Consider the following 14466-nt stretch of genomic DNA (forward strand, 5'->3'; position numbering starts at 1 on the left):
TGTTTTTTTGTGTTGTTAATATTACTACAATGACAATAGACTAGTATGTAAATATTTATTATTACATTTTTAATTCTTTATGGGCATTATAGTATTAAAAATTGAAGCTTTTTGTTTTTTAACTTGAAGAAATCGTAGGTTTCTAATCAATATATTTCTTCTGGATATATTTCATTATTTTAATATATTTAAAAAATATATATAGTATTTATTATGATTTTTTATTGTTTTATTTTCGACCATCGATTATAAAAAAAGTATTATAATTTAGATTATATGGCTCATATATTATAATTTTAATAATAAAATAAGTTTTTATTCATTGAAGAGCTGACCATTGAGTAGGATACCTACACTAATATACTTCATTAAACAGTATTGTGTAGCTCAATTCGCACCTAATTAATTGATTGAATTCTCGAGATGAAGGTCGTTTACCTTCAAAGAATACATTTACATGTTATGTTAAAAATTATATTGAAATAAAATTTCTAGAGCCAATTATAATCACTTGAGACTATCTTAAGCTACGTTACAATTTTGATTTTTAAAATTACACAATGAAACTAATTGTTATCCTTAGAGTTATTCATATAATAATTAAATTACAATATATCTTTTTCATCAAAAACAAGCAATGAAGTACAAAAGAGTTGAATTATTAATAAGTAAAAAAAAGAGTAAAAAAAAAACTAAATTGTTTTCATGTAGATGCGTGTAAGAAGATAAGAGAAAGAATAATCATATATATATACATATATATATATATATCATATAAATCAACTATTAATACAATATATTATATTGTATTAATATTTACTTAATTAGTTTATATATTTTGTGATAAGTATAATTTATCTAGTATTGTATGTAAAAAATTATCAACTGTAAATTTTAACTGTTTTAACGATAACTCTGAATATAAATATTTGTTTTTTACTGTCAACCATATAACAAGACTAAAATATTTAATAATTATTATTCTAAATGAAGCGTACGATTAATTTTTGTATATAACATATATGGTATAAGAAAATTTTTTAAAATAAAAAAAAAACATTGTTTTAATAAAAGAAAAGATCATAATAGTTTGGATATAATACTCTATAATTTACAAGTAGTAAAAGTATAATTGTGTAGTTAATAATATTTAATTATTCCAAATAATAATTAAACCAAAATATGAAAATTATGAAACTAGTCAGTATTATTGGTTTCAATTTTTAAAAATTTTTATTCATATGAATGAAGTGAAACGTAGGCTTATAAATATTGGAATCGCGACCGTACCTTCGATATTTTCAAACGTTGTATTGAAGTGTTCGATAATTAATTAGTGAATACAAAATTTATTTCGATATAATAATAAAAATAAAAACATTATTATCGAATTTTCAAGTACGTGCGTTTTGCTCAAAGTTTAACCTCTAATTTGACCAAATCTCGATTTTCTTATATAGATTTTTTAAAATTTTGTTCATTTTATTAAAACAATATTTTAAAAATAAACTTTTAAAACTATAAAATATTATTTACCATATTTTATAGTGTTTTTTAATTGATAACTTTAGCTAAGCTATTCTGTAAAGTTATGTTTAGATAAATTTTTGTCTAAAAAATCACTTTTATCTTTATACGTTTATTATTTACAGGAATGAATATTTTAAATACATTTTTTAAAACGCGTCAGTGAATTTTATTTTGAGTTTTTTTTGTTTTAGTTAGTAATTAATAAATTGAAATGAAATTTTTAAAAATATTTCTAAAAACGTTTTACATTAACTCGTGTATCATTATTTTTTCCCAAATTTATCAAAAATTTATTTAAAAGAAAACTATATTATTTTTATTATACGTATTTAATGCCGTATATATTAATCGTAACAATAAAAGTTATTCGATATAATAAAACTGCATTATTAAATATATCTTTTATTTTTGCAAATTTTCACTAATGTAACCTTCACAGTTTGAATCGAATACATTGGATATAAGATGAACCATATAAATATTTATTGTTCTTGTAGTAATTATATTACAATAATAAATAATTAAATTTAACCATATTAATAGCATTATTATCTATTTAAAATTAATGATAGTTTGTTTAGAAATATTAAGTAATCTTCCAATGTTAATTTTTTCTGGACTAAATATTAATTTTATAAATAAATTTATGATTGTTATAATTATTGTGATTGTCGAATTTGCAATATGTGTAAATTAATGATGTTGCAAAATCAAAAAGCCAGCCAAAGCAGTTGATGAATTTGTTTGAACTGGACAAACAGTCAATCAGTCAATGAGCTAGAGAATAAAACATAGTCTAAAAGTGCTTTTGGCCTAATGCCACGAGTCGTGTCAATGCTTGTACTGGTAACTGAATTTCTAGAAATTCACCTTGGCATCGCACTAAGCAGCTACAGGGCAATATATATAATGTAGTCGATTGATAAAATATTATTCTTTTAGGAAGCTTCTATGTGAAAACTAACTTCAATATTATTTAAGAGGCTTGTTCCAAATATAATGTCTTTGTTAATAAAATTGAGAAAATGTATATATTACATGTATATTTTTTTCATTAATTAGTCTTATTAGTAAATTAAAATTTAAAAGTGATCGATAATGACACTTGGAAAACAAATGTCTAATAGTTATGTTCTAATTAATTAATCAAATAATCAAAATATGGATAGCAATTAATGCTGTATGGATGAAGAATGAATAACATATAATATATAGTATAATAAGAAAAATATCTGCTCGAAAAATTTAATATACTAAGTTTAATTTTAGCGGAAAGAATAATTTGAAAAAATTTGAAAAATACTGGATTTGTAATTTTTTAAGTAATCTTAATCCATTTATTTACAAAAACAAATTATGAAAATCTTAAGCGATAATACCCTTAAATATGATCATTTTTTGTTGCAGGAAGTTTTACATGCTATTAGCCATCAAAGTGGCGAGGTACAACGTATCGTTATCTTTAAGAAGAACGGAGTACAAGCTATGATAGAATATCCTTTTTCAAACAATTATATAATATATATTTATTCATTTGTATAAATTTATTATTATTCCTAGTATATTAGATTTTTAGATTTCATTAATTTTTATTACAAAAGAATACTTTAAAATCCATAAATAATTAAAATAATTTTTTTATGTATGTAACTTGTACGTATGTACGCATACAGAATGTTTTCAATATAACTACATTTATATAATATTTTTGATGATAATTATAGAACACAAATAGTAATAATAGAATATGTCATAAGGCGTAGTGAATTTTTTGACAATTTAATAATTTATTTCAGAATTTTCAATATTTACGTTAGTTTGTAATAATTTAAAACAAATAATCCTTAACTGTATTTTATGAAATTACATTTGACTCGGTGGAGTCTGCTACAAGAGCAAAAGAAGCACTTCACGGTGCAGATATATATTCAGGCTGCTGCACATTGAAAGTTGACTATGCCAAGGTAAGATTCTAAATGATTTTTAATTTAATATTTTATTATGTGTTATTGTATTATTAGTTTATTAAAAGCGCTTATGAAGTTTCTAATTTGATATTCAATTATTAACTATCTAATGTATTTTGTTATAAAAAATTTTTAGTTTTATGATTTTTATATTACATATTACTATTATATGTTTTCCTATCCAATTCTGTAGCTGCATAAACTATATAATAGGATATTTGTATTTTATATAATTTATATAATTTACATTTTATTTAATTTAATAACTAAACTTTAATTAAGAAAATATTTTAACTTAGTAATATAATAAAAATAGTGAAATGAATGATTCCACGTATATTATATATTATATCGTTTAACAAAAAATTGAATGATTTCTATTTCTTTCTTACAGGCTTAATCAATATAAACACAATTGGAAAATTTTAACTTATCCTATTTTATATAAATTATACCAACCGATTTTTACTAATTAGTTTCTAAGAAGGAAAATACTCTCAAGCACTTCTATGTAGTAATTCAGAATATAAGAAGTAATTTTAAGTCCTTATTATTAAATATTTGTTATCAAAGCATCTTTACCAAACCAATTAAATAAATTTTATAACAGATATTCATTTCATCTGAAAACTGATTCTTTTAAATAGTATGATTCATTATATCAAGTGCATTATCCTGATATTTTTTCATTTTCGACAGTTTAATTCATTTATCAGTTCTATTATCAAAATTTTTATATTACATAAATCTATATTTCACATTAATATAATTAACTTATATCTATAAATTAATGAAAATGAGAGGTTATTTTATCGTCAATTGATTAGTTTTATGAATCATATCATTTTTCAATTTTTATTAAGAGTCATAAAAATAAAATTATGCTGAAAATGATATTCCATATAGAATTAAATTTCATTTAAATTATATAAATATAAATTTATAATTTATAAATTTATATATAAATATAAATACATACATATAAACTGAAGTAATGTGTGCAGAATAGTTCTATAATACAATAAGAATATTATAAAGACAAAGTGAAAAATTATATTTAATAGTTGAACATAAATTATATTATAAAATTCTATATCATATTTGTTAGTATTTATACACTAATGTATCTTATGTTTATAATCTTTTTAATCTTATCCTTATAATGTAAAATATTCTAATTATTCTATTGTATACAATATTTAATTAAATTAAACTAATTTTTCAAGAAACTAAATTTACTATTTAAGATAAGATTGGAAGCGAACAAAATTATTTGTAAATATATCAATTTATTTTAATTTGATAGATTTTCTTATAAATTTATATTTAATAATAAGAAAAAATTATTTAAATACATGCTTTGAAGAATAAAAAATTTTACATAAATTTTTATTTTACAAATTTGAGTGATTTAATTAATTTATAAAATGATAGCTTATACTATATTAATATCACAATGTAAACAGATATTTAAGAATTCGATTTATACGTTTTAAAAGACGAAATCTTACTTATTATCTTTTAATTGAATTATGAAACATATTGATATTGTCTTTTTCTAATAATATAAAATGCATAAGAATATAATTATTTGATTACATTTTAATTGTATTAAAATTAAATTTGATTAAAAAGAAATTGTTTTATATACATTATTTAATCTATTATTAATTTAACTAAAAAAAAATGTTATAATATCAAATAAAAAATAATTACTTGATTAATAACATAAACATTTGCTTTTTCAATATTATTTGTGATTTGAAATGTTATGTGTTAAATGTAATAAATACTTACTTAAAAAGGAAAAATGTAAAAGACTTTAGATACTGTTAGTACAGGAAGAATAGCTGCGAGTAAAAGCTATATTAAGAAATAATATTTATCAATTGGAAAACAATGCGATTCATTACGAATATCAATTATTTTAAATGAAACAATCGTGATCATAAATTTTACAAGAGTAATATAGTTAATTTTATAATTTAAAACATACAAAATTATACATATAAGATACAAAATAGAAAAATAGAAAAAATTATCTAATATTTGTGATTTTACATACGAGGGGGGGGGGTATATATAAATATTCGGAAAAGGTCATATGATTAATATAGCTGCGAAATATCGCCATTGAATTTTATAAGATTAAACAATAACCGTCTAAATGTTGAAAGTTTAATAATAACCGAAGCGCTCTCAATATTAAGCTTCATTTTTTTAGCTCTATATATTTATAATACTTATTCTTACGTTTTATGACTTTTTAAATTTTATTTAATATAACAATTGATATGCAACAGTAATTTCGACAGTTCCGGATGTCCGCTATTCATAATAGAATTTAAAATGAGCTTGATGAATGTATGTATGTATGTATGTATGTATATATCATAAATGAATGAATGCATGTACTTGCTACAATAATATTATAGCATTCATACATTGACATGCATTCATACGCATGATTCATATGCATACGCACACACGCACGCCCTCGAATCATAAATATGCCCATAGTAAATCTGTATGACGACATATATGTCAGAACTAATGTAAAACAAAATCTAATTATTATATCAAAGAGATCTAAAACAATCTAATAATTTTAAAATGATCTTGAGTTGATTAGAGTTTGAAGTAAAAAATAAGTTATTAAAAGTACCTTATTAAGGAAAATATGCTCTTTTTATTTTTATTTTTAACTATAATTGTACTTTAAGTAATATCATTTAGGTCTGAGTGAACCTTAATTTCATTAGTAACTTAATGTTAAGCGGGAATCAGTTTTTTTCTTTAATGTTGTATTTGAAATATTATGCGATTTAATTATATGTGATTTAATAACCAGCATTAAATTCATGTTTATATAAATTTTAGTAAAACGGATTTGTGACACGCATACATTAAATATTGACTGATATACAATATAAATTGGACATCAATCTAATTACTCTTTACAACTTTTCTTATTCTTGTAATTATACATTTTATATTCTATTAGTTATATTTTGATTTTTTTTTTTCAAATTTTGAGTAACTTTATTAATTGTACTTAATTATAGAAAATAAAAATTAAAAAAAAAATGTATTTGTACCTTTTAAACTATTTAAGTATTTAAAATTTTTCTTATATTAATAACAACATAATTAATTTAAATTTATAATTTATTTAAAAGAATATTTATAGTTTAATTAAAAACAATATGATACACTTTTATTTCTATTAAATTTATAAATTTTGAATTTGTAATAAAAATTTAAATAGTCAATATAAATATTTATAAAAAAACAATTGTTTCGTTAATAGCTAAATATATTTTGAAATTGTGTAGTAGGACATAATTTCCTTAATTGCATGTTATGGATTTCACAAATATAATGATTACTTTAATTGAATATTATTTAACAAAATTTAAATCCTTATTTGTATAAAACTATTTCAAATTCAGAGTTAATTCAAGTTTATAGAATTTGGGATTTCAATTGAAAAGTATATTATATAAATTTACTCCGAATACTTACATTCTCAAAATAAATATTTAAAACATTTTTGGTGCAAAATTCTTCTAAAAGTATACGAATATTATAAATAATGAAAGAAGTAAAATTTTTAAATATATTTATATTTAAATTACCATTTTGTGTACATATTTAAATTAAAACTTGTTAGAATTGATGAAATATCTTATTTTCATTTGAATTAATTTTTAAGATTGAAAAGTTCATTTATCTCTACTGATAATAAAATAATATTATATCTTTTTTGTATATAATAATACAAAAAAACACTCAATGGCAACTGTGTCGTTTGTGTTTAAACGTAAGTTATGAGATTATTTTTGATATATAAAATTCAAATATACTTAATTATAAAGTAATTTATAGGTACTGATGATCATTTATGATTTTATTTGAATTTATTTATATATATATATATATATATATATATTATATTTAATTATATGAATTTATTAATTTTTTTTACAGATTTATGGTTATTTTTATATTTGACGATAAGATACATTTTTTATATATAAACTTTAAAATATAATTAATCTATATAATAAATATATTAATAAATATGTAAAAAAAATTTTTTAATAAATTAAAAAATTATTTTATTATGATTTTAAAAATCTAAAATATAAAATAATTATGAAAAGATGTATGAAATCGTAAGTTGAATAAATTCATATATATTATACTAGACAAAATTAGATTTATTAGATAGAAACAAAAAATTTAAGTTTATTTACTATATTAATGATATAATTTATAGTGATTTCACAAAGAATGTATTATAAGTTGAAATTAAAAAATATTATAGGATTATTTTACCAACAAGATAAAGTAAATACAATTTTATTTTTCATATGTACTCACATGTCTAATTCTATTTTTATAAAAAAAAAATTTATATTTTATACAAAAAATGTACTTCATACATTTATTTCGCACGTAAAAAATTAAAGATACCTAATATTTATATTATTTAAAGTTATTTTGTCTTATTCTATATTGTAACTTGAATAAGTTACATATTCAAATGAAAGATAATCAAATAATAAATTTCTTATCATACATTTAAATTAGCTTTGCGGTAGTAAAAAAGAACAACCTATATATTTACGTAGTAATTTTTTTTTTTTGTAATTGACTCGTTTATAATTTAAGTTAGTATTATGCATTATGCGTATATACAATTATTTTAAATATTGATTATATAGATAAAAATACATAAATTTAGTTTAATATAAGTAACTGAGCAAACTCAAAGTTCCTCAGCGTCATAATAGAACAAATACTTATTTTATTTCCAAAAATTTTTTTAGAGTTATAAGGGATATTCAGTATGTCATAAAGAAAATTTTACCGTCCAATTTGTATTTTACTACTTTCCTCTTTTCTCCCCGCTATAGTCACCATGCCATTATTGATAACTATTTACATTGCTAACTTATATAATATTATTTAATACTATTTCGCACATGAGTTCTGATAATTGTATTTAAAACTAATTAATTTTTTATAACTTTTTATAACTTGTTCTGACAGTGAATTTTGATAATAAATATTGTATGATAATTATATTTTAATCGTGCATTTTAGCATTCTGTAAATATTTATAATTATATTTAATAATTTTTTTTTGTAATTGACTCGTTTATAATTTAAGTTAGTATTTATTTTAAGGTTTAGTCAAAACGCCAACAATTGCTTTTAGATCTTTTAAAATTTTCATTCTAGTGATAAACAGATCTTCAAACTATATAATGTACTTACAATACATTTTGAAAAATTCATTCTATATCTCCACTTTTATTAATAAATGATACTATCTCTTTTTATAAGATTTAATTATTTGAAAGCATTTTGGCATTATTCTCCATAGATTACTGTACACTATAACGAATATATACGTAACTAGCATTTTTATAAAATAGATATCCAATATCCAATAAGTTTAAAGTAATGTATATATGGGAAGTTAGAACGTGTATATTATGTTTACTATTTATAACTCCGAATTTTATATACTTTGTATATAAAAGAAAATTGTTTTATTATTATCAAATGATCGTTGAATAAAATTAGTAATATAATAATATGATTGATGCGCTATTGCATTGACAATTAATTTTTATATGATATATAATTAATTCGTACATGCATTAAACATTAATTTCTTTATTAAATTAATGTAATTTTATTAGTCCAATGAAAGATCATTAGAAACTCAAAATATGCAAACAATTTAAAAAATATAGGAAATTAAAAATTCATTTTTTCCTTAATATAATTATATATTTATTATAAACTAATTGTAATAAATTAATTATCTTATGTTACAGGTAAGCAGAATTAACATTTTGATTACACCAAAAAGTGAGTAAGTAGTAATTTTTTAGACTTATAATGGTATAATAAAAAACAGTTAATTTGACAAAAATAAAAAACATTAATAGAAATAACAGTTGTTACTTGATTTGATTATCAAATATATTGGGTATATAAAAATAATAAAATTGCAATGAATTTCTTAACAAATAAATTGTGTAATACTGGTGTTTAAATTGTCATTCAGGAAATATTTGCAGAAAAGTATAGAAATTAAATTTCAAAACAATAATATGAAATTCTTTAAATATGATTTAGAGTTATATTTTTCAGTTATTACAGATTATTTAATAAAGTATTTCACACATTATTTATTAGTAGGACTTAATTTTAATAAAAACTACTTATCTATAGATTTCTATCTATAGAGATCTTATCTATAAAATTTAAGATACTATGAGCTTTCAAAATCGTATATTAATCAAGATTGTTTTAAAAAGATTTGTATTAAAAAGTATTATAAATATTCATTATAATAGTTTTGCTCATGTATTTTTAATTTATTAAAGAAATATTATATATAATAGAGATTGCTTTTATTGTGCATATGATTGTTATTTTTATTATTAATATGCTGTTATTTTATGAATGTGTTGATTTGAATGTTTAATTTACTTAAATAGATTTTTATATATATAATAAGATTTTGAGATAATTTATATTTATGATATGTAGAATTTCATTTTAATAAATAGAAATATGAATATATTTAAATAGGGACTTAAAAACTAATAAGAGATTAAATGCTATACGATTTTAAAGGTTTCTATTTCGGCATTTACAATCCTTTTAAGTATTAAAAAGACAATAAATTGTCCTTGATCTTTATTATTAGTGTTGTCAGACATCACTATTATAATTCTTTGTTGTTTAATCATTACTTTTTAATAACTTGTATATAGTTATATATCTATATATATATATATATATATATATATATATATATATATATATATATTATTACTTTTATTATGCCATAATTATTAATGTATTAAGTTTATTTAAGTTAATATAAGTACATAAATAAATAAATATATAATTAATTTTATTAAAAAATATATTAAATGATTTATATTCTAAAAATGTATAATAAATATATAAAAATATGTATACATATTTATAAGGATAAGTTATACATATTTGATACGTTTTAATAATTACAAATGCATACAATATTTTCAGAATAACTAGAAATATTGTTATAATTTCCCTATTTTACATTATTGTCAATAATGCAAAATTTTACCGAAAATCGTATAAATGTCAGTGCATTAGATGTAATTGCATAATCATTATATGTATAATTGTTTAATCATTACATTATATTTTTGCATATACGCATAAACATACATATTATTAAATTCAAATACAGGTTGTGGTTAAAATTTTAAAAATAACAATTTATATTTCAAGGATTTATTGAAATAATATCTCAACTGGGATTAAGAAAATCTTAAGATTATAATATTTTTTATTTTATTTTTTTAATGCATTTGGATACTATATAGTAATTCATTGTAAAATTCCATGCATTTTAATCATATAAAAGAGCATCAATTGTATATTTTAATCCAAATTTTAAATGACATTCCAACTAGACTAGAAGTTTCATAGTTGTAAGCGTTTTAATCTTCATAATTTTTTATTTAATATTATATTCTTCTATTTTTAATATTCTATTTTTAATAATGTTAATTGTTTTAATTTTTATGCAACACAACTATGCTTATATGTAACTTCTATAAAGTGAAATAAAGTTACATTAATGTATCAATGTTTATGATTTTCAATAGTACCTTCTAGTTGTCAAATAAGTAAATCATAATCTAAAACTTGTAATTATTAAATACTATATGTTAATCTAAATTAATATCTATAACTTTACATATAATAAACTACTAATTACAAATTTCTATTTTGTGGACTTAATATATTTGGAGAATATTATCTTTAGTTATAAAAAAACTTATAGATATTAACTTTCATTAAATATTTTTGTACTTAAAATTAAATATGGAGTTTTTAAACAATTTTTTGATGAAAAAAAATGTATACGTAATACACGTTTATATGTTTATATAATAGAGTAATAATATATAAAAATATAAATAAATCATTAATAAAGATGTTTTTTATGTAAAATGATACTATCGATAGTTTACTAAAATATCCGATATAAAAATATGGATTATCTCTGCAAAAAGATACTTTATATTCAATATTAATATGTGATGTTTTCAAGTAATGTATTAAGAAATATAATTTTGCTTTAATAAAGCCGTCGTGATTTGTCTATTTTAATAATTGAACAAAATTCATAGTAATTTTTATAATTATTATTTAAATAAGACATTTTAACCGTAATTTTTTCTTGAAAATTATACATTCTGGTTATATAAAATGGTTAACTACCGCATTAAAAAATATATTTATTTAAATGAAGAAATAAGCGTATTAAGAAAGAAAAATTATAATAAGTTAGATGGAAAAGTAGACTATATTTTTCTACCTGTTTATTTAATCATTAATCGTATATTTTACCACATAAGTAAATAACTTAATCTAATAGCTATAATCAATTCAGTTATACTTTACAGCAATCTCAAGTTCTTAACATTCCAATATTCAAATTCATTATCAAAACAATTACTGTTTTTTATTGTTAAATTATTAATTTATATTGTTTCATTCCTCTTATTTATTTGTTTTATCTAATTGATACTTACGAAATATAAAAATTTAATTTGCATTTTCCGTTTGCTACAATGCCTATTATATTGTTACATATATTTTCCAAAAATTTTATGTTATAAATAACCATAAATATTAATAGCATATGAAATGTTCGTAGTTACCATGTAAAGAAATATTTCAGGAAAAGATGTATGTGTATTTATTTAATTTTAAAAATTTAGTTTAAAAAATTGTTATTCCGGAAAAACTACATAATTGTTGACTAATATAAAGTTGTAAAATATTGTATTAAACAAAATAAAATAATTAAAATACAATACAATTATACAATATAAATACTATAAAGTACCAACTAACCATTTAAACTACAAAATTATTTTATTCGATTCATAATTTCTTGCTCATGTTTAGATAGACAATATTTAATTTATGTACTTATTTATCATTTATTGTCAAATAATTTTTTTTTTTTTGCTTTTTTTATTATTTATATAAATCTATTTCTGTCTTATTTTGGACCAAAATCCTTATATACATGGTTTATAACTTCTTAATAAAATGAAATATATAATATATAATGTATAGATACAATATATTTAAAAAATAATAATTTTTGAAATATTGGTTAATTAACTACACACATATATAATTATGTATACATAAGAATTGTTTTTATATACAATTTTGTACTTAAAAAACCCATTTAAACTAATTTTACTTGTGTAAAAAAATTTTTTTCCTATTTATATTTTAGTCATAGAATATATATTTTATATAATTAATTTGAGAAAAATTGTAAATGTTTACAAGTTTTGAAGTGTCTTATATATATATATTTTAACACGAGTAAACTATATTACTTTAATCTCACACGTAACTAAACATTTATTGAACATGATCTTAGATAATATTTTAAGATATTAAGAATTTAGAGGAATTTTGGAAATGCAATAGAATACATAGATTTTCAGCTTAAATACTGTTTTATTTATTTCTCTTAATAAATATGATTAATTTGTCTATTTTAACATATAGACATAATCATTTTTAATTATAATCTTTGAATTTGAGTATTATAAAATTGTGGTAGTGGATATCATTTTTATAAATCTTGTACTTGAATGTATTATATATTATAATGCATTGTGTTTATTCACTGGATGTAATTATGACTTTTGTTACACATTCAGTTCAAGTTCTGTAAATTTATCCTTTAGAGAGATATGATAGATAATAGGGATCTTTAATTAAATTCGTAAATATGACGTAACAGCTAAATTAATGTCAATCGCTTATATGTACTCTATAGCCATGTATTGCGGTATATACTTTTCTTCTCCACTTCGTCATTTTTACCTCTTTAAGCTCATACTTTAGACTTCTTTAGACACGAGTTTCGCATATAGCAGCAGAAAAAAGAATTGGGGAATAATGATCGAATCTAATGTATACCTTCAAATAATGTACTCTGCTGTCTTGAAAGTACAGAGACTGTACCATACATTCACTTGCTTAAGGCTTTGTCGTAAAAATATGGATATAGTCATGAGATGAAATAGTTAATGACCAGTCACCTCAAATGAGCATCATAGAGCACATGAATACTTAATATTAACAAAGCGTGGAGTGAAGTTCTAGTTTGCATTAACCTACTTTTGGTAAATAAATAATATATTTTGATATACAAAAGTCTCAATTTATCAAAATTGCAATAATGTTATGTAATGCAAATATTAAGCAAAATTCGTCTACAACATAAACAAAGATTTTTATTTAATGAGAATTTAATTAAATTCTTGACTAACATAAATTTTTACCTCTATCTATCTTTTACTACTAATAAATAATGTAAATTACAAAGGTTCAAATAATTTGTCATGTTAAATTTTTGAAAAGAAATTAATTTCATTTCACATAAAGCATCTTAAATTTTCTACTACATTAAATATTATCTTATCTGTAGTTACAAATTTCCTTTTTAAAATTGATTAAACCGATTAAATATAATAATTTATTTTAAATAATCAAAATAGGACTATTGTCTGGTCCACATTTGACCGCGCATAACATAGACTAAAAAGAAGAATGGACATATTAAATATTTTATGAAAATTTAGATTCAAATTAATTCAGAATGCAAACTGAAATTACAAAATAAAAGTTTTTTCAAATGGTTCGTTAATGGTAACCAAATACATTAAAATAATTAATTTAGGCAGATACTTTATTATTGTTTTCAAATATTTAAATTATTTATTCATGATTTAGCGGAAATCAATGTGTCCTCACATATAACACAAATTGTTATTTATATTGTAAAATATTGCAAATTCTTATAATGAATTATTTATAATAAAATTGCTATTTAAGTGTT

General features: G+C 19.7%; 1 protein-coding gene across 2 annotated transcripts in view; it reads left to right on the plus strand.

Moving 5' to 3' along the window:
- sm (heterogeneous nuclear ribonucleoprotein L) overlaps positions 1 to 14466 on the plus strand; it is a 66492-nt gene that overhangs the window by 26923 nt on the left and 25103 nt on the right. For both annotated transcript variants that reach the window (XM_011496028.1, XM_011496029.1), the window contains exons 4-5: positions 2938 to 3023; positions 3398 to 3494. In XM_011496028.1, the coding sequence (XP_011494330.1) occupies positions 2938 to 3023; positions 3398 to 3494 (183 nt within the window). The remainder of the gene's footprint in view (positions 1 to 2937; positions 3024 to 3397; positions 3495 to 14466) is intronic.

Source organism: Ceratosolen solmsi, unplaced genomic scaffold (assembly GCF_000503995.2).
Source record: "Ceratosolen solmsi marchali unplaced genomic scaffold, CerSol_1.0 scaffold11, whole genome shotgun sequence".
NCBI lineage: Eukaryota > Metazoa > Arthropoda > Insecta > Hymenoptera > Agaonidae > Ceratosolen > Ceratosolen solmsi.